At 40.4% G+C, this 22,070-nt stretch overlaps 2 protein-coding genes across 2 annotated transcripts in view; both read left to right on the top strand.

Annotated features, from left to right (window-relative positions):
* The first annotated feature begins 800 nt into the window (after positions 1-800).
* On the top strand, positions 801-11,363 carry LOC111228491 (guanine nucleotide-binding protein G(i) subunit alpha-1). The gene is made up of 9 exons (XM_022754392.1): positions 801-1,266; positions 4,692-4,734; positions 4,968-5,109; positions 7,422-7,579; positions 7,739-7,867; positions 8,504-8,633; positions 8,757-8,910; positions 9,981-10,173; positions 10,265-11,363. Exons 1-8 carry the CDS (start codon positions 1,149-1,151, stop codon positions 10,169-10,171), a joined length of 1,065 nt encoding a protein of 354 aa, XP_022610113.1. The 5' UTR covers positions 801-1,148; the 3' UTR covers positions 10,172-10,173; positions 10,265-11,363.
* A 6,366-nt stretch (positions 11,364-17,729) lies between these two features.
* Positions 17,730-22,070, top strand: part of LOC111228482 (membrane-associated guanylate kinase, WW and PDZ domain-containing protein 2-like) — a 75,403-nt gene continuing 71,062 nt past the window's right edge. The window contains exon 1 of the mRNA XM_022754377.1: positions 17,730-18,027. Coding sequence (XP_022610098.1) covers positions 17,730-18,027 — 298 coding nt within the window. The remainder of the gene's footprint in view (positions 18,028-22,070) is intronic.

Genomic DNA, 22,070 nt, shown 5'->3' with positions numbered 1-22,070 from the left:
TGTCTGCACACCAGAATGCTTTACAATGTGCCAGGAAAACACTGTGTAGTGTACAGTAAGTGTAAACTGTAAATATCTGACATGAAATTAAGAACTGGTCCATAAATGACTATGGTGGCGCAGAAATTAGGCAGGGTAAAAAATTACAATATTTGTGAAAAATGATGTGTCGTAAATCATAACATCCTAAATCAAAATGAGGAGGTAAGTCACTTTATTTGTTAATTAGATCAGAACCTGTGCCACAACTGCAACGTTTTTGGACAGTGGAAATTTCAAGGTGGAAGCACTCAGAGAGTGAGAGATCATTCAAACCCTCCCCTGCTTTACAAGAATCAGATTCTCAGTCAGTTGCTTAGAGGAACCCCTGGTTGTTGAGCATTACCACAAGGTTTGAAGAATCATAGAATTTATCAGCTCTGGAAATGTTATCATCTGAATCAGCTGATTTATCCTAATGACATTTCCTGACCTGCCTTAAAAGTCAGAACGATTCAATTAGGTTATTAGTGTTTTTACAAATGGTAAGGTGCCCAGGCCTTGTCTATGTCACAATTGGGCCTTCTGTTTAATTTCTAGCTGTTTTTAAGTTAATGAAATGAAATGTAACAGTGCAATAACATTAGGAGAAAGGCTAATTTTCTGCAAGGGTTGCATTTACTTCTTTTCACTTCAAAAATCAACCAAATATGTGATTTGACAGTGGACAGGTCTCAACCTCAGCACGAGGATTAAAATTTTGAAAGAAGCTTGTTGCTCTCTCACGCATGCGCAGTTCACGGGTATGTTAAAAGAAGAACAGGAAGCGAATATTTTAAGACTCAGAGTAGATGTCTGCTCCTCCCTGCTCCTCTTTCTCCGTGAATGATTTAGCTATCAAGAGGAGAGCCTGACGTCCTGAGAGCTGCGTTTTGTGGTTAACTAGTATCAGCGACGCCTTGGGTCTGAGATTGGGAGCTTGTGTGCGGGGCAAGGGCGTGTTTGAATCGCAAGTGCTGGAGAGACCGACTGCCTCCTCCTTCTCCTCCTCCTCCTCCTCAGTGGATGCTAGCTCGGTAGCCTTTGCATGTTGCTGCACTCCTAGTTAAAGTTGCGTTATAGTCTTCGTCCTTTTTTATTTATTTATTCGGAGGTCAGGGCAGAAGAAGATGGGATGTACTCTGAGCACGGACGACAAGGCGGCGCAGGAGCGGAGCAAGATGATCGACAGGAACCTGCGGGACGACGGAGAGAAGGCGGCCCGGGAGGTCAAGCTGCTGCTGCTCGGTGAGAGAAACACGGAGGGACGGAGGGACAGGGTGTCGGTCTGTTTTCTGAGGATGGGCCGTCCTTCGTCCTGTCTGCTGCAAAATTATATTCAACGTGTATTAAAGCATGTTTGTGTTTTTCCTGAGTTAAAGTTTTATCGCTAAATAACTTTACGGTTAGAATCGGCAGAGTTAGAGACGTTTCACGCCTGTATATGAATGGCACGGCGGAGGCGCAGTTAGCTAAAAAAAAAAAAGTTGGAGCTGCTGGAGTGCTGTATTTTCCCGTCGGCAAATTAAAATCGGCTAAGACAATAAACTAGTTATCAGTTCACTGTGAGATTAGTTTAATCCCACAGCAACCGGCCGCTAAATCACTGAGCTAATTTAGCTAAGCAATTAGCTGCTTAGCTAGGTTAGCGCCCCAACGCTAGCTCGGATTAGTTAGCTAGCAGAAAGCATAAACTTCAGTATGCGATTGTATCTATCAACAAGTCTGAAATGTCTGGATTGCTATCGTTAGTGTGGCAGACTGCCTTCATTATTATGATTTTAATTAAAGTAGACAGCCATCTTCCTGTTTCGCAGCCTTTTATCACATAAAATAAACATTACCGTACTTTAGGCCGGTTCACTCTCTTAAATACACGCGACCAATCTGCCACACTGGAACAAACTAGCTAATGCTTTTTAAAACAGATTTGAAATGAATGTCTATCGTCACTATGCAAAAGTTGTCTTTGGGAATATCACTTAATGCAGTTGTAGTGATTGTTAGTGGTAGAGCCAATGCCAGCTATGCTGGTCGACTAGTCTCAATGTTTCTGTTAACTTCGGGCCTGGAAGAAAGACTTTAAAATGCATCATATCTGCAAATCGAGTCATACACAACACTTTTTAATCGTCACCCTTCATATATAATGTAATGATATCTTGCGTATGGGTAATGGTGATTTTATACTCTATGCGATCCAAACTGTTAAAAGACAACATTCAACACTGTATAGTTATATAAAAAAAAAAAAAGTAAATAAATCTTCCAGATGATATCCAGATTGACATCCATGTATCAGTGGTGCATCGCACAGATTTATCAGAATTGTTTCATTGTTTCAAAGAAAGCTGCCACGCCTCCTCTCAGTTCTCCATATTAGCGATAACCACTGCTGGCTGTTAAAGTCAGGAAAAGAGGGCCTGGAGGTTGCGTAGCAACCTACTCAGCCTGGCTGACAGCAATATCTGTGGCAACTATACACACAACACCGACAGATGCATGCTAACTGGACATCTGCCTGCGTCATGTAGTCTACAAGCTGTTCAGAAGATGCAGCAGTATTGTGCAAATTTTAGTTCATCCCTTCTCAAGCAGGTCTGTATGTCTGTGGCACCACTTATTTTCAGACATGTGACTTCACCACAGTCACAGACACACCGTACAATGCCCAGCCACAGCAGTCAGTTCCTGTATGTGTGTGCGTCATTTGAGATGGAACTGATTTGAATTTTCATGGTTGTGTGTGTGTGTGTGTGTGTGTGTGTGTGTGTGTGTGTGTGTGTGTGTGTGTGTTTTTGTTTGTTTTTTTTTTGTTTTTCCTGTCACGATTCCTACAAGCACCTGCATGAGACATGTGGGATTGGTTTGTGGATTTATCATCTGATGGGGCTATTACCATATATCTTTGAACACATGGGTGTGTTTCACATCCACATTTTATACTGTGTGTGTTTTTGTGTTTGTTTCTGAGTGAGAGAGGCAGCTTTACCCTACAGGCATATTGCAGTTTGCTGCTCTGTCAGCCATACCACTGGGGGTGTTTGCATTAATGCAGTAATCTGCAAATGACATGCTCTTGAGACAAGTGTTTTGAATGGGAGGACTGCTTAAGATGTAGACTGTACTGCATGAATGCAAATCATAAAGATTGATCTGTGTTTCTGTGTAGTGGGTTTTTCATGGTACAGTCGCAGAGAAAGTGGCACACAAGAGATGCTTGCATAGTGTTTATTGTTTGCTAGGAAGATATCTGCATCTCATGTAGCCTGAGAGGAATGTATTTTCCCTGGTCCATCCAGTGTAGCCCTATTAAACATCATAGCTCAGAGACCAACTTGAACCATTTTACTTTTTCCACTTTTTGCCATAATTGCCAGCCATTAAGCCCTTCAATTTCAGATGCTCAGTGAGGCATGACATGTGTTTGGAAATTAATTTTAAGTGTGTTGTGATGTTTGCGGAAATATTAGCTCTGTGTCTGTGGTGTGTGGCTGTTTATCATATGGTAGGATGAATTGATGAACAGTTCACCTCACCAGGGAATTGTGAGTCCCTGCAGAGGTAAGGTAATTAAAATGTTGTGTGCTCAGCTGAAAACACCCCTGAATCTCAGAGGGAGCTGCAGGAGAACTGTATGAGAGACTGTGCACCGAACACAGTTTTGCTAATTTAAACAGATGTCAGAATTACACCATTGTATGTTTTCATAACTCTGACCTTTTTTTAAGGCTGCAATGCTGTCATACTACCTCACATAGTGTTGTATATTGATGATACATAAATCAAATGGTTCATATGAGATGCATCTGAGAGCTGTGAGTCCATCCAGTCAGTCTGATGCAGCATGAGTTTTCAACCCAGGGAAGCTTTGTATAATCTCATTGACAAGAGGATCCAGTTGATTAATCCAATTGCACTGTGACCTGGCCAGACCAGGTCTTAGACACTTCTTCACCGCATTAACTTGCAGTGTAGCATCTGACATGCCACTGGTTAAAGTAAATAAAATTTGAAATAAAATGCATTTTAAAATGTAAAATACTTGTCTTTTGTTTTGGGTGTGAGATTTAAGATGACATCATAAACCATTGATTTAGAAGATTAGGTGTGATTGTTGCGTTTTGACTGCAGGGCTGCACAGTGAATAAAAATACTGATTCAGACAACTGCAAAATCATTGCAACCTCTGTGAAAATGCAACCAATGTATTTTGAAATAACTGTTGCCCAAGCTAACAAAGATCATCTGTTAAAAGACATGGATGTGCGATAAAAATGACCTGCTGTTTTTAAGTGAGTATTTTGCTCTCAGGTTTTTGTCACCTGTCACTGAATTGGAGGCAGAGCAATAAAACAGGACCTTTTGACAAAAATGAATGCATCATTTTACTGGGATTTGCATATTTATTTCTGACAGGTTTTTAGTCTGTATACATTTGTTCACATGGCATTTAAATTAATGACAGGAGAGGCCAGGACAAGTTTCATGATTGAAGAAATTTTTATTTTTTTATTTTTTATCTTTGTATGTTGTGTATTTATATCACACTAGTCAGCAATGAACTTGTGGTGACTTTTAGGGAATACTACATCTGTGATTTAAGTAAGTAATAAATATCATGTCACTGTATTGACTGTAATTACATTTTTGTCTTATCTGTGCTGTTTCAGGTGCTGGAGAGTCTGGGAAAAGTACAATTGTTAAACAGATGAAGTAAGTGGATGAGCAACATCACATTTCACAACACATCAAGCACGACTGCAACACTTCAAGTGCTGTTTGTTCAGAGGATCATAGAACACAGCAGTGTTTCACTCCCACTAACCCCCCTCAGACTACAGAGAAAACTAATGACACACTTCACTATGTATGCACCACATCGTCTGTTTCATGAACATAACGTGCTATTTGGAGAATACTGCTAATGTCATGTGTTTGTGTGCCAGGATCATCCATGAAGCGGGCTATTCAGAGGAGGAGTGTAAGCAGTACAAGGCCGTGGTCTACAGCAACACCATCCAGTCCATTATTGCCATTATCAGAGCTATGGGACGCCTCAAGATTGACTTTGCTGATCCAGCCAGAGCGGTGAGTGAAGGAAAAACAAAGCTGACATTTATGCTGTTCTTGTGTTATCACAGGTTGTATTTCTGTGCTAATGTATAGCTCAGTGCTGTAAGTTCAACAACTACTTTGTTATATGTCATCCAGCCCCACTGGGCAGTTTCCTTTTCTCTGCCTCCTCTGCAGCGGGTCAGATAGAGGTGGTAGGGGTTCAGTATCACATTCAAAGCACTTCATCAAAGCTGAAGTTTACCGAAATGAGAACTATCCATGGGTCCTTCAATTTATACACTAACCCTGATGTGCCTGACCAGGACATTTACTAGTAGGTTACTTGTTTGTACATGTACAAAAGAGCAGCCTGTCAACAGAATTGAGTTTAACAGTAATCAACAATATTTGTTTTCCTTGTTCTCGGCCAGACTGGCCATGGTCCAGTGCTAAATCCCCAAATGTCCGTGAGTGATAGAGTTGAGTTCGGTACACCATCAGTTGACTGAGTGATTGGACTTTTTCCATTGGCTATTTCTCTTGTGTGATTGAATGAACAGTTTCTACTGCGCCATCAGTGGGTGTGGTTTGATCCACAACAGTTGTCATTTTCAGACTCCTTTTTAGTGATTTTTTTTTTTTTTTTTCCAAAATATTACCTAGCGTGAAATCTACCAACTTTTTGGACAACCTTACTTTCCATAGATGAGAGTCGCCAGTATTATCCCGTGAGTGAGAGCCACACTTCTCTCTGTGTCTACTCTGTTCAGTGACTGGCAGAGAGGCCGAGCAGTAGTTTCTTACCCAGATGGTGGCAGTGCGTTGTGTGAGAAACAAAATGAGAAAATATTCTGTTGCTTTCAACTTACTCTCTTCCAACTTTGTCTTTGTCTTATGTGTTTGGTGATTTTTGTCAGACAATGTTGTGGTTATAAAATTAGGATTTTAGCAGCAGTTTGGAAATGGCTCAGAAGTGACTGCTGTTTAACATCTACCCTTAATGGGCTGTGTTTTAGTCACTATTTAAAACTTGTTCTGTAGTCTGACAACAGAAACAGAAAAACAGGTAAATGAGAATGGCTTTATTGTGAATTTTGACTGCATTAAACTACTGTATGTGTGAGCACCGAGAGTAGGAGAGAAGCAAACTGATAAAGGGCTGAAACCAGCTGACACTAGGCAGAATGCAAATACAACACAATGATGTCATGAATATTATAATTGCTGTATTATGTTATCTAGCAACACTTTTCCACCAGGATTTAGCTACTTTCCATCGAAAGTAGATGTTTACATCAGTTTTAAAGTAGCTCTTCAGTTTTGTACATTGACCAGACACTGTCCAGCCATATGCTAGGTTTTGACCTGGTCTTGTTTGGAGACTATGTGCATATTGGTTTGGTGTTTTGTACAAGCACACTGTATTATCACCATGCACTGCAAATTAATACAGTGGAGACTGCTGAGTATTTTGTTTCTTCTTTATTCTAAACAGACTCCTGTTTCATTTTTCAAATCTGCTTTTTCCTGGAATAACAAGAGGCTTAGTCATTGCCTCAGCGTGACTGCCCTGGCTCTGTCATCGTGACCAATTTTACAGCCAAAGCTTTTCTTTGCTGATTTTCTGCTCTTACAGATATCAATTTTTGGCCACTGACCTGCTTAAGACACTGTGCAGCTTTTGAAATCCAATTTTATGCAAAGTGGCATGGCTAAAGTAACCAGAACAGACACACTAATTTGTCATTTTTAATTCATCTCTTAATTTGCTCTCAGACAGGGCTGTTTGTAAGTGGTGGAAATCTTTTAGTGTGATTTAATGAGAAAGGACTGTCCATGATTAGGTCCAAATTCAGTCATTTAGGGTTACACTCACACCAACTGTAATGTAATTTTGCTTTGATACAATAAATATTGTTTTTGACATTAAACGCACCATACAGGTGAACAATGTGCAAAAAAAAAAAAAATCATGGTGCGATTATCTTGACAGATACTGCAATTGTGAATTTTTTTAATTTATTTTCACTGATAAAAATCTAGAAATAATGGTTATGTGATCTTTGCTGGTGTCTGTACCAAATAACCATGTTCCCTTACATTTGGAGAATATGATTTGTAGTTTGGGGCATCTCTGTATCATCACAAAGCTTCACTTAAAATGGTATGTTGTTTTACCGTCATAAAAAATTACTGTAAACATTCTTTATCTTCAGATTTTTGACAAAATGTCAGCAGTTGGTAACTAAAAAAAATGTGTATACTTTCCTTGCTGGCATGAAAAACTGACAAAAATGAAAAAGTTATGGATCATGACTTAAATTGGAGGGGCTCTGTCTCGTCAGGATGATGCACGGCAGCTGTTCGTCCTGGCGGGTTCAGCAGAAGAGGGCTTCATGACAGGCGAGCTGGCCGGCGTCATCCAGCGGCTGTGGAAAGACGGAGGAGTTCAGGCCTGCTTCAGCCGCTCCCGAGAGTACCAGCTCAATGACTCTGCAGCATAGTGAGTAGGACACTCCGACACATACATGGGAACTAATGTGGGCTGTAACTGACACAATAACGCCTATTCTTCCGTCTTAATTTGCAAGTCTCTCTCTCTTTTTTTTGTACCTGGTGTCAATCCTTATCTTTCTGTCTCTTGACATTTTACTTTCCAAAGCTACCTAAATGACTTGGACAGGATATCCCACGGGGCTTATGTACCCACCCAACAGGATGTGTTGAGGACCAGAGTCAAAACTACTGGTATTGTGGAAACACACTTCACTTTCAAGGACCTGCACTTCAAGTGAGTACAACCACCACAGTTGAATCTCTGATGTACAGTGATTAAAATAAGTCTGGTGTTTTTCTCACTGGCAGCTGTATATGCCGGAGTTTTACCACCTGACGAGAGGACAGTCGACCCACTAGACCGTGGTGGAGGATTTGATGATAAAGGGAAAAGCAAAAGCACCTATTTTGCAGTATTTTGGCTTTAAACCCAATGCCAAAAGGGAACCTGATAACATCAAAGAGCCAATCTGCAAACTTTGTCTGAAGGAGGATACACTTCTAATCGACAGATATTGAGCCGACATGAGTCTCTTCTTGTGAAATTGGTAACACTGGTGTTGTTCATCACCCAGTGGGAAAATTTCCATGCTGTGGCATCCCTAGTTCCCGCTGCATGAATCACATTAAGATCATAGAGTGAGGATATTGTTTTAAAATGATCCACACTTCAATAAAGCGTCAGTGGAGGTCATCAGGGTCTGAGTCATATTTCCCACGATTCGCCTGAGGACACAATATCGCTACAGGGAAATGTGGAACGAGTGTCAATGACTGACAGGAGTGTCAGAGTTGACTTGCATATGTAAGAGTAAACGTGTTGTTTGTTTTTAAAGTTATTTAACAGTGTGTTTCTGTGATCTTGCTGCAGAATGTTTGATGTAGGCGGACAGAGATCAGAGAGGAAGAAGTGGATCCATTGTTTTGAGGGAGTCACCGCCATCATCTTCTGTGTGGCTTTGAGTGACTATGACCTGGTGCTGGCTGAGGATGAGGAGATGGTAAGACCTGTCTGACCTTAACACGCCCTAAGATTCATTATCTCCCTTTTTACTCAGCTTTTTGAATTCAGTTGGTGCAGCTTCTCTGGATGGTTATCATTGTGCGTCTCTCTACTCATTCAGAATCGAATGCACGAGAGCATGAAGCTGTTCGACTCCATCTGCAACAACAAGTGGTTCACAGACACCTCCATCATCCTCTTCCTTAACAAGAAAGACCTGTTTGAGGAGAAGATCAAAAAGAGCCCTCTCACAATCTGCTACCCAGAATATGCAGGTGAGAGAGAGAGAAAGATATATACAGACCCACTTGTATGCAGTTCAGGTGTTTACATGAAAATACTTACTTTGTATGTTGTATATAAAGCATTAAGTTCTTCTAAGTATATTTAGAGTTTTTAAGTGACGGTGAAGAGATTATTAGTAAAAACTGTCTGCAGGAACTTAAATCTTGAAAATGTCTTCATTAATACAATGTCAACAAATTAAAAAAAAAAAAAATCTACACATAGCAGTTTAAAATAGTTAGCTGTAGCTAGTTAGTATTTAGTGCTGTTTGGTGTTTAGACTCGGGTCCGCAGGTTCAGGACATGTTTGCTCACATTTGTTCTTCCATTTTTTAACGATCAGTCTGTCTGCCTCTTGTGGCCACTCAAAGGTGTGGCAGTCTCTACAGCTGACACAAAGATCTTTCTTTATTGTCCTCTCTGCTCTACTCCTGAACTGTGTGGGCTGCTTCATGTTTAAACAATATGCCTTTGTCAGGTTCACCATTAATTATTGGTACTCACAAGAACACGCCCTTACAAGTCCGAGCTTATGCAAGGTTGCAAGTTTTAATAAAGCAAAAGCTATAAATTCTACCTTTTACAAACTTTATAAAGTTCAGTTTTGGTGACAGTGTTGGAAATGTTTAGATTTAATTATAATCATTTTCGAGGAGATGTTGTACTGGACTACATTTTATTGAGGAATGTTTTCCTATGTGGGGGCAGAATATTAGAAACACCACACAGTATAATCCAGTCCACTACAACACCTCCATTAACTATGACCACAGTGCTAAAACATAATTGAATGAACTCCTCTATGACAGTGTCAAAAAATAAAACTGATAAAAAGTGTCATAAAAGTAAACTTTGTAGCAGAACAGTTGTGTTGGATTGAATTAAATTGAAATTAAATAAAATATTATTATCAATTGGCAAAATCAGGCTTTATATAGTCTACAGTTTTATTTATTTGTTTTGTTTAGCAGTAAAACAGGCTATATTGTATTTGGCAATTTTTGTGTGGTGTTGGTTTTCCCCTCCTAATTTTGTCATCTTTGCGCCCCCCCCCCCTTAGGCTCCAACACTTATGAGGAGGCTGCAGCCTACATTCAGTGCCAGTTTGAAGACCTGAACAAGAGAAAGGACACCAAGGAGATCTACACCCACTTCACCTGTGCCACCGACACCAAGAACGTGCAGTTTGTGTTCGATGCCGTCACTGACGTCATCATCAAGAACAACCTGAAGGACTGCGGCCTTTTCTAAAGGTAACGTCTGCTGCTTCAGGGGACGAGCTGGATGAAGTGTGCTCTGTCACATTTTCCTCCTCTAATCCTGGTGTGTTGTTTTTGTATTCAGGCAGCCTGGTGGCCGACTTACCAAGTGACTTTATTCAAGGCGAGTCTGATTGGAGGGATCTTCATGGACCCTGCTGAGAATGTCACTTTTAACCTCTTATTAACTTATGTTCATCTCTAAAAGTTTTAAAGACGGTGTGTAGAAAAAACGTTTTGTGTAAAATATTTGTACAACTGTCTATGCCCGGTGATTTTTCACGGTTTTTAAAATGTGCTTGTTTTACCTTTATCATTATTTTTAATTTTTATATAAAAAAAAGGGGGGCCTTCACATTTTTTTTTTGTCCATGAATGAACACTTTTTGTCTTTTCTTTGTAGGTGCTTGTGCCTTGCATGCCTTAGTTGCTGTGTTTTCTTTTTGTTGACTTAGATATTAGGTTTATGTAGATGTTACCATTCAACTCTTCCCAAGCCCCCTGTAGTCCATATTATCTATTTTTTTTCGGATTATTACATTGTCACATCATTTTTGCCTCCTTGTACAAATCAAGCAAGACCAAGTAACTCAGTCGACCAATTCACTCTGACTCTGACATACTGTGAGAGATGTGTGTAAACCTTTCTAGATGTGTGGTTTGCATGTGTGCTGCGAGTGGGAGCTTTGTTTTGGTTGAGGCCAAAAGCCTGTGTGATTGTGAGTGATTGTGTGTCAGTGTGTGCACAATATAAAACAAAGGGACTTTATTCCTCTACTTGTCATCCTCTTTCAAAGTTTTATTTTTCTAAGCGACCAAAAAGAAGCTACTCTCTCTAATTAATGAGCGCACGTTGTTGGTGCGCTGCTACAAACTGAAACATTCCTGATTGAATCATGAAGTAAAGAGAAGCTTTGAAAAGAGGATGCCAATGGCGGCCTTGTAGCAGACAGTAGGACCATATGTAGATCTGTGTTCAGTGCATAGACAGACAGACAGACAGACAGGTGGCTGGGTACAAGTGCACTGTTATTGATTATGATCTGTGATGGTTTCAAGTTACATATCCCCCCTAGACCCCCAACCCTCTGTTTCCATTGGATGGGGACATTAGTGGACTAATATCCATGATTTTGCTAATAAAAGAGTTGCTATGGTGAAACTATGGCAACTTATGGAACACATTTTTTCCTGTCTGTTTTTGTGCGTGAAACTTCTTTTGTTTCTAACAGGAGAATATTTGATTGACAAAACAAGATATATGAATGTCACATTCACATCTGAGAAATTTTACTGCACAATTTTTGCTAAAATGTCGTTTGATAAAATGAATAGAGACAATAGATTAAATGGGGGTTGTAGTCGCTCTCTGAAATCACTTGAGAGAACCATATTGCCTTTCATACATGAATTGTACTCTACAAAACAATAGAGCAGAAAGTTTAAACAAGTTAAAATATTAAACTGCATTTGTTAGAAACACACTTGTGCTTTTGATGTTTAGAAGAATGTTTGTCTTCTCGGGTTTAGAGACACTGAACTTCACACTCTGGGCCCAGCACTACAGAAAGCAGCTTCACTTAAAGCCTTTGTCTTAGTTTTTTTATTCATGAGCAGCAAAAAGTCTGTGGATCAGAGAGATCTGTCGTCAACATATATTTGCATCATATGAACCAAGTTGTGAGTGGCATGTTTGGAAGTACATTTTTAGTAAATGTAAACAGGAGAACCTGCCAACTTCAGATATATTCACAGATGTATATAAAATACTTTGTTCTCATTAATAATTTGTCCATTTCTTTTGACAAAAAGTTAAATTACTTCGTTTTTTTTTTTTAAAAGAACAGTTACTCCTCTATGTAAAGTCCATAATCTATAACCAAGCAAACATGTTTTACTTCAGATTTTTAACTACTGGACACGACGTGTTTCCTACTTTAGTGAAAAGTGTATTTGCCAGAGTATGTGTTCTACAAGTTTCAAATTTCCACATTGCATTGCCCTGCTCATATAAACATGTCTTAACCTGATTTTTAAGGTGAGCACAGAGAAATGTTCCTCCTTAAGCAGATAAAAAATACATCATTCTAGTATCAAACTGTGCAGACATCATTCTGCACAGTGAATAACAAACATCCATGTAAAGAAACAATAACCAAAGTGTAATTTTTTGAGCGGAAGGGGACTGTAATATTTATCGTAAAACTAACTGGAAAGCTGAGCAGGGACTTGAGAATAGGGGTTATATTTAGGGGGAGGATTTAATGGCAGCTTCCAACACTGTTCAGCAGTGAATGGTTCCATCTAGTGGACACATTGTGTAACTAATGACCAAGACTGATGTCTGCTTGATGGTCATAAAGGAGACAACTGAGGAAAATCTAATCACCAGTTTTAATATAATTAACATAGATTGTTCCTGACAAAGATGTATTGGCCTTTTATATAAAATCTCCATTGGAAACGCCCCAAGATTAGGACTAATTAATCCTGAACTAGAATGAGAAAGTTATTTTCTACCACGCTGTGGTGATTTAAAGCAAGCACTGTGGCCCAGAGTCCTTTCCAGTATTCATGAGCAGATCAACCGTTAAATTAATTAGTTGAGAGATAGTGATAGGATTATCAGAACAACTGTCATATTCCAGTCTTTTTTTCTCCCATTTTTATAGATTTGATAAACACGAAAACGATGGCAATGAACATCCTACAAATGGGTCACAGCACTGCCAAGGCTGACTCCTGTCTTGCAGACTTAGCTAAGCCATCACTGCTCAAGCACAATGATTAGGCATTAGCTGAGAGGACACTATTTTTGGGAGGCATTGTGTGATTTTAAAAGCTAACTGCAGACTCATTTGGCTAATCCCCAAAGCCCTCCAAGGGAGATCAAAAAGCGTGGATATGAAACTTCTTCGAAATGAAGGTATGTAGTGGAGGAAAGAGTGAAAGAGAAGAGGATGATGATGCTAATGAAGGTGATCAAACAGCACATCACTGCAGACTGCAGCTGACCACAGAGTCAAAGAGAGAGGAATCCAATCCAAACCATGTATCACATCTGAAGAAACTCTTTGAAAACTATATGTAATAACCAGCTCATTTTTTGATCTGTAGTCAAGTCGTACACCACTTAAAAGAGTTAACATCTGAGAAGACTGGAAGAGATAGAATTTGTTATGTGTGAGTTTTTTATCTGATAATAATGTCTCCGTGTAGGCGAGGATTATCGCCCAGGATTATTTTTAAGGCCAGTACTCATGTTTCTGAGTTTTAAAAGTCCTATGATATATTAGCCAATACACTTATCTTTAAATATAATACATATACTCTTGATAATAGTTCAACATTTTGGGAAACATCCTTATTGGCTTTCTTGCCAATAGTCAGATAAGAAGATTGATACCACTGTCAGTTGTTGTCCCCAGTTTCCAGTCTCTGTGCTAAAATAGGCTAACTGGCTAATGGCTGGCCACATGTTGAGCAACTTCTTTAAGTTGATATGGTGAACATGTTAGCAATTGTTTTTCTGTTTACACATTGAGCTATTTTGGAGCAGAATTAATGTTGATTTGGACTTGTGTTTCTGGCTACCTGATGAATGTAAGTCCAGTATGCACTCTCTTTTAGCTCTATTTTTGGTCTCTACCAACTCCTGAGGGAAATAAAAATATCTCTTTGTTCGCTAAATGCTCCACTGTGTTCAGCATCTATTTGCTAATTGTGTCTGTCTGTTGGTGCTGACCAGGTAGTGTACAGTGGGCTTTTAGAGCTTTGCCACTGAAAACAATGACAACAGAGCGGTCAGAGGGACTTAGAACAGTAAATTTGTGGTCCACAGAGTTAATCAATGAGCTGAAACTCAATATAAAGCTCCATAAAGCTGAGGGGAGCTGCAGATACAGGTGATAATTCTCCTAGCACAATGTCACATTATTTTTTCATTGTCATTTGATACATTGTTATTTTAGAAATATCGATTACAGCCACTGTAATGTAAAAACTTTGATTGGTGCAGTTTTAATTAAATTTGTTTAGTGTGCAAAGTGCAACACTTTATGGTTTATGGTTGAAAAAGGTAAAAAAAATCTGTCTGAATTACCTCAAAGCATTTCTGTACTGCAGATTCTTGTTATGCTGGGTGGACATGCATCCAGATACTGATACCAATATATCTGTGACAAGTTAATATCAGTTGATATTAGCCCAACTGCTTAATCACTCAGGCTCCAGTGAGGATGTCTGTATGGTTTGGTTTGGACTTTCTACAGGTACTTTGCCATCACAAATTTCACTGCATAATTAAATCTCATTGTGAGCTGGGAGAAAAAGCCAACGTGATTTAGTTGCCAATTCCCTTAAGCCATTCGGTCTAATTAACTTATTCTCTGTGTGTGTTGCATTTGTGTGTGTGTGTGTGTGTGTGAGTGTGTGGGTGCATGTTTGAAAGAGATTTTTAACCACTTCTCCAGTCCAGCACACCCCTGGGTTTCTCACTGATGCCACCATGTTGTTTTTCTATAATTTTAAAGTTTAAAATGTCTTCCAAATATTGTAACTGTCTCAAAAGAACGTAGATGATAATGTGTTTGTCTGCAGTCTGTTTTCTTCTTTTTAAGTTCTGGCACATCCGTGGATAAAATAAAGATGATAAAGACGGGAGGAGCCTGTTCATCCTGTTGTGAGCATCTGTGTGAAGGTGACCCCACTCCCCCTCGTCTTTGCCGAGCAATAAAAACAACTTAGTGTGCATTTCTTCCCTAACAGCAAATGCAGAAAGAAGAGAGTCAATGAGGGAGGCGGTGAGCTAAATCCATATAAGTTCTATTGAAATTCCCCCTCTGAGTGTGCAAGCTGCCTCGTGTTATTGTATTTTTGCCTTCTGTTGTTGGCAGTCTGCTTTAGGATGCTCATTACTTTCTGTCTATAATGATGATATGAAATAATACCATTTTCTTTCTTCTTCCCCCCACCCATTTTATTCAAACACACTCAGAAATATATTTACACACAGTCTGAGGAAGCCTCTATGGATGTTTCTGTTGTACACAATCACAACAACTACAACCGTTGTACTTAGATTATTAATAATCTGACAGAAAGTGAAAGATTTGAGTTGCAGCAGCTGCTCAAACTTGCAGCTTTCACAGAAAGAATATCAAAGATAAAGTACGTCTATTTTATGAAGCTCTTTTTCCTCCAATCATGCAGCACAATAACATGCAGACCAAAAGACTTCATTACAACGCTGTTAGGAGCTCGTGTAAGATCAACTCCTCCTAACACTGGCCACCAAGACACTACTGAGAGCTACTGCTCTACTTTTGTATCCTGTCACGAGAATATCTTGATGTGGCAATGAGTTGCTTGAAGTGACTCCAAATTTAGACACTCCAGCTCAAAGCTTCGACAGCTGATTCCTTTTCTTTTGGTGCTTCTATCACACTTCTATTCACAAAGGAAGGTCCAAAATAGTGAAATACTCTGATCCAGATATAGATAGATGAGCACAAGACAAATGCTTAGTGTATGATATGTCATGTACACAAAAAATACTACTTATGTAACAAAAAAAGCTACACAGTGCCAGATTGTTGTTATATTTGTAGGCAGCATCAGATGGTTTCATAATTTAGTACGCCAGTAACTTTAAATGAGCTGCTGTTGGTGTGAAAACCTGCAGACGCTGAACCCTCCATAATATGTGCTTCCTCACCCCTGAACTGTGTTTGAGTGCAGGCTACAGGCCTCTTGAAGCTGCAGTTCTGACATCCACCAGCAGAGGCACAGATATAGCAAAGCAGGGATTCATTTCCCCTCTGAGTATATAATCTCCTAATCCAGCCAGTTTTCTGGATATATCAGTACTCTTTCTCCACTGTGGTGGTTAGTCTTTAATAATCATCTGGTCTGCATCATCATCTGCTTAGAATTAGTGTCAAAAGCATCTGCTGTAACCAGAATGTACAGTATGACCTAAATGCAAACACAGTGAAGTAAGTAAAGTGACAATCAATGTGGATCCACTGCTCTTCATGGATTATTTACTGGTTGCAGATGCACAGGGGGTTGTGTACAGTAATGTTGTGTTGTACAGAGGATACTCACATTACAAAAGCACCTTGGTATGTCTTTAAATACACACAAACACACACACACACACTCGCATGGGGCTGAGAGTGGCAGTAAGAGGGGCTGTCGTCCTCAGTAGACTTGGAGGACCGGCTCTTGACTTTTGTGTTAAATATTGAATGAAACTTTACTTCACCCGCTTCAGAAAGCCATGCAGCCATGAAAAAATAATGGCAACAAAAGGATTTGTCATTCTTCATTCTCTGTTGGATTTGAATTTATGTCATCAAAGCGATGATGTAACAGTGACCAACTTAAGAGGGTGAATTTTACAGAGCAGAAGTACAGATGTTTAATGTTGTTTCTTTCACTCTACAATAGTAGAACAACAGCGAAACAGTTGTACAACGCTAAAACAATCAGTCCATCCTCCATGTTTTTACTGCTTAACTGCCAAAATGTTGAAATGAACTGATATACCCTCTCTCCTTCGCCCCTAATCAAGTGTTTTAGTTTAACAATGTCTTAACCACAGTTTATTTTACATAACCACAATCTTTCACAAATACTAACCATAATGTAGCTGCCATGTGCTGATATTGTAGAAATGTTTTGTACTTGTTGGTACTGGACATAAACCAAGGATTTAGCAGAATTATCCAATAATGAAGTTCTTGCTATGTGATAGGATTACTCTGAAAATTGTATATGTGTTCTGTATGTATTAAGAAGAAATGTAAGCTATTTAGAAAAATGCACCATGTCAGCACAATAAAAATGTAATAATATCTTTTTTAATTTGATTTTTTAAATAGAAGGCCCGTCTAGAAGATGGGTATTTAAGACTAATGCCTTAAGGCTTTCTATATCATTTCAGCTTTTAATGCGCATAAATTGTCCAACAAACAAACTTGCACCCTTCATTTACAGTTATTAACTACCACAAAACTAAAGGCCACATGGTGAAAAAGTCAGTCATAAAGCCAATTCATTCCCGAAAAGCCTCAAACATGGTTGCAGGTAGATGATATAGGTTAACGTTCATAAATAATATAGTGTTCAACTGAGGTTCCTCCTATGTCATCGCCTGTGTGATCAGTGAGCCTGAGGAAGCGCCCCTGGCAGTGTAGTGGGAGTGAAGCGCCTCCTGTGTTATTTCCCCTCCTCTCCATCCTTTAACGCCGAACCAGAACCATTCATCTCTCCCCTCCTTCAGGCTTCACATCCGGGTCATCCGCCAGTATCTGTCTCTCGCGTCTGTGTGTCTGACAGAGTAATAATTATTTCATCCGCCGCCGAGCTGTACTGCAGCCCTCTGTCCGACTGCGTGGCTCGCCGAGCGGACACTGCGCGTGGCGTGCACCGGTGATGATGGAGCCACGGGCGCTGTGAAGCTGCAGCCGGTCGCACAAAGGCAGGGATGAGACGGTAGGAGGCTTTTGTATGGGCTAGCCCGTGGAGATCAACTCGCCCTAACGATGTCTAAGAGCCTCAAGAAGAAAAACCACTGGACCAACAAAGTCCACGAAGCGGTGATAACCCGGGGGAAGGAAGGGGAACTGGGGTTCGAGCTGAAGGGGGGCGCGGAGAACGGCCAGTTCCCCTACTTCGGCGAAGTGAAGCAGGTGAAGGGACTGATCCAGAGCGGCAAACTGGCCCAGGATGAGCTGCTGCTGGAGGTCAACGACATGCCAGTGGCCGGGCTCACCACTCGGGACGTGCTGGCCGTGATTAAACACTGCAAAGACCCGGTCCGCTTCAAATGTGTCAAGCAAGGTGAGAGGGGCGAGGAGCGCACCGCCGCGTTGACTTGAGAGGCGGGGAGGAGTGTGTGTGCTGTTTGTGTGTGTAGCTGGTTTGATTAAGATGTCATTCGTGCAGTCATCTGTCAGTCTGCACTAAAGGGGGAAGACGTGTGTTTAGGTGGAGAAAGCACAAACCTATGCTTAGGCCTGTTTGTTGGTGAAATGTAATTACGAGCCGTAATGATGGGTTCAGTCCACCAGGATCACTAACTATGATGATTATATCGCAGCCGAGAGCTGCCGCCGTTTGTTTATCACAGTGTCGCTGGTTCGATGCCACAGCCTGGAGGGGGTGTGTCCGTTTAGGCATCATGCCACAGCCTGCGGTTTTCTCCTTATTTTGGCCGAGCACAGGGCTCGTTTCACCAAACAGGCCTGCGCCGTGGAAATGTTTTTCTCTTTGCTGCTGTACAGTCTGAGCGACAGACAGATAGCTCCACACAAAAACACACTGAGTCTGCCGGCTGCCAGTCCAGACTGTTACTGTTATTACTGTATCATTACGCACGGGTGAAAAATGAAACTCGTGCAGCCTCGTTAACGTTGAGCCCGCGTTCATATCGATCAACTATGTAATCAACATGGTTTGCTTTAACTCACGCCTTCCAAATTTCACACACACACACACACACACACACACACACACACACACACACACACACACACACACATTTTGTTTATGAAATATTCCTAAGTTCAGAAGTGGGGAATAATTGTGCAGGTCTCTTGCAGTCATGCTTTGATAAGCCTTTGAGTGTTTTGTTATTGTCAGCCGGAGTAGTGGTGTTGGATAATGATTGTAGGCCTCTGAAGCTGGAGGCTTGTTGAAATGTTTGTGACCATAGCAATGGATTTATGGCAACACTGTTGACTGAGTGACCTGCTTCTGTCAGCCAGCGTCAAAGCAGACAGGGTCTATGTGAGACTAGAACATTGGATTGAAGGAGCAGCGGAGGAGATAGTTATCATCACACCCTCTGAGGCTCAGTTTAAGTCCCAATAAGTGGCTGAAAGGGCTGCGTTCTCAGCCATGAAATGAGCATTACAGTGGTTTGTTTCTGGGACATGGGTAAAGCAAGAAATCAAGGCAGTTTTTATTTTTGGACATTGCCGAGTTTGCTCACAGAGGATTTGTCTTCACACATACTCTCCTGACTGCTCGCTCTCAATCTCTGTGTTTCCATGGGTTGCGTCAATGTGATTGATTATTGAGTAAGAGCTGCTGACAGAGTAACAGTCCAGTGTTGTAATGTGTGAGGGGTTAATGCTAATGTGAGCGTATCTCAGACAGGTCTATTTTCTCCCTCCCTCTCTTATCCATTTAAACATGAGTCTGTGTGTTTATTGAACTACCCACCTCACGCCGTTCTCCAGCTGAATATAGTCTTTGAACGTCCTTGAGCACTGTTTGTGCCTATAGCTTGTTGTCCCCTATATTTTTTGTTCTCATCCCCTCCGTCTCCCTCTCTCTTGGCTGTCATATTACTATTTGACTTCCATTCAGTGGAGAGTGGCGTGTATTTATGGTAGTGTGCTTGCAGACAGCTGCTGACACACTCGTGGTCCACTGAGGAATCATCTAGAAGCAGTCCAGTCGCTCGGCTCAGAGGCCACACACGGCCAAATAGGAGATGGATGTCCTGTCTGGCTGCACAATCATGTCTGACTGCCCATGCGAACGTGCACACACTTACACATTTTAACAAGTTATTCTCAGTCAGGTAGATTGTAGAAACCCCCGTTCTGTCCCTGAGGGAGTAGAGCAGTGACAGCGAGGCCTAATGAACCTCAAGAGTGAGGTCACAGCCTGACTCTGCCCTGACCTGTTTCATCTACTCTGATCAGTGATTTCAGGAAACACACTGCATGCGTGCACATATCCAAATAGAGAGGACAGGGCACCGCCTTGTAAATATGGGATTGTTATACACCTTTTACTGTAACCTGTTTTTTTTTTGTTTTTGTGGTATTGCTGCATTGTCATCCCAGTTCTGGGCCAGTTTATAGACTGAGCCGTGAACACAGACAGTCTCTTTCTTTTACAAGTCCTGTGTTGGCAAGTTTTCTTGCATGTTACAACATTTATGTGGCCTAAGATAAGATAAAACTAAATGTATTAGTCCCATGGGGGGAAATTTGTGTCATTACAGCAGAAGCAGGATGGAGATGAGGGTAGGTATCAAGTGTAGTTAAGAGAGAAAAAAAATTATATTACACAGTGTTTTCATGAATAATGTTGCACATTATTTACATGAAGGGTACTGCACATACATTGAGCAATGGTAAGAAAAAAGTTGCATGTGTTACAAAGAAATATTGCTCATATTATTGTCCATTGGTGTTTGTGGAGTGCCTGCTGGGTTGTTGGGAACAGTGCTGGACAGCAGCAGGAAGGAAGGAGTAATATGTAAGTGATACTGTGCAACCTTTATGACGAAGTTTTTACATATTTTCCGGAGCTATTACATTCATTTTTTATGGAAGACATTTTGACATGTGACACATTAGGAAAAGTACAGGTGTAAATAATAAAATGAATGATGGCTTAATTCCATTTAGCTGCCTCAGTTTAAGGGTCCAGGTATTTTGCATGCTGGCTCCCTGTCACACTGTTTCACATGGCTCTCTGGGACACTAGAATGGAACGGACCCATCGTAATATTATTGGTAACACCTGTGCTTTTCCTGTTATGATAAGTCAAATTATCTGCTAGTATGCCCACAGCCACAATTAGTGAAATCAGTAATTTCTCTTAGATGCAGACTTCATGGAAAATGATGTTTTTGAATTTGACTGATAAGAATACTTTCAAAGGCATTTGTAATTTAAAAAAAACATATAGTTGTTGTTTTTTTTCTTTTAGAAGGTCTGTAAATTAGTTATTTGCCGCATCCATCTGTACGCCATTGTTCATCTCCTCATCAGCACCAAGCAGGAGTGAGGTGCAAACGGCTGCTCAGCTCCGTGAGGCGGATTTATAAAAGTGAGTTGAGAGGTGTTAGAACAGTATGGAGAGGAGAGAAGTGTGAATGTGTGTGTGTGTGTGTGTGTGTGAGAGTGTATGTGTTTGTGAGCGTGTGCACACACAAGAAAGAGAGGTGAAGTTTAAGAGAAGAGTATGTTGAAGGTGTGAGAATACACACTTTAGGAAACAGAGAAAATGCAACCTTGTGATTTTTTTCTTCAGATTATCACTGACAGATTCTTCCTTTTAAAAATCAAAATAAATAGATTTTCTAAAGTGCTTGTTTGTAATTATGATGTGTCTTTGTTTTGCCAACTTGTTATAATCACAGAATGGAAAAACTTTCTCCCTAATTGAGCAAAATAGCTACAGATTTAATACAGGACATAATTTTCATAAATATTTTTGTTTTTGTCAATTCCATTTAAGTGCTGCTTATCAGTAGGTTTTCCTGTTTATTCACAGTTGTTAGTAGATTTTATAATAATAATAATAATGATGATAACATATGTATCCACCTCTAAATAACCCAGCTGTCCTTTTAGTTACCTTACTTGGCATTAATCTTTTGTCATAAATAGCAAATACAGTGATATAAATCACATTAATGTCAGCTATTTTATTTTTTAGTCTCGTTCTTTCATTCAGATTATATTAGGGCCATCATCCCAGGCTCAATCCACAACAAACGTTGCTCTGATTTACATAACAATAAACAGAATATCACAAATGCAACCTGAAGGTACTTAGCCCTGGATAAGAAATGCAGACTTAAAGCCACAAACATGTCACTGCTTGCTGATATTGCCGGTTTCAGATGTAATTTTCTACTTTCCAAATTGTATTTCTGCCTCTTAGAGAGGAGTGTGGAGGAGGAAGACCCCAGGACGTTTCATCCACTCAGGTTTATGAGAACAATATGTGGTGCTTTCTGAGGAAAAACAACATGAATTCAAAATGTTAACATGCCCTTTAACATCCAAGTGGAACACAACTGGCCTTTGTCACACTGTGCAGCAGCTCTCGGCCACAGCTTATATAGGGCAGG

This window comes from Seriola dumerili, unplaced genomic scaffold (genome assembly GCF_002260705.1).
Source record: "Seriola dumerili isolate Sdu_G_001 unplaced genomic scaffold, Sdu_1.0 BDQW01000219.1, whole genome shotgun sequence".
Classification (NCBI taxonomy): domain Eukaryota; kingdom Metazoa; phylum Chordata; class Actinopteri; order Carangiformes; family Carangidae; genus Seriola; species Seriola dumerili.
Note: the sequence above shows the minus strand (reverse complement) of the source record. Positions and strands in the feature narration are given on the sequence as shown.

Coding starts and splice junctions, on each gene's coding strand:
- LOC111228491 (XM_022754392.1), top strand. CDS start 1,149: ATGGGATGTACTCTGAGCACGGACGACAAGGCGGCGCAGGAGCGGAGC. Junction 4,735..4,967: donor ACAATTGTTAAACAGATGAA/GTAAGTGGATGA, acceptor TTTGTGTGCCAG/GATCATCCATGAAGCGGGCT. Junction 8,634..8,756: donor TGGCTGAGGATGAGGAGATG/GTAAGACCTGTC, acceptor CTACTCATTCAG/AATCGAATGCACGAGAGCAT.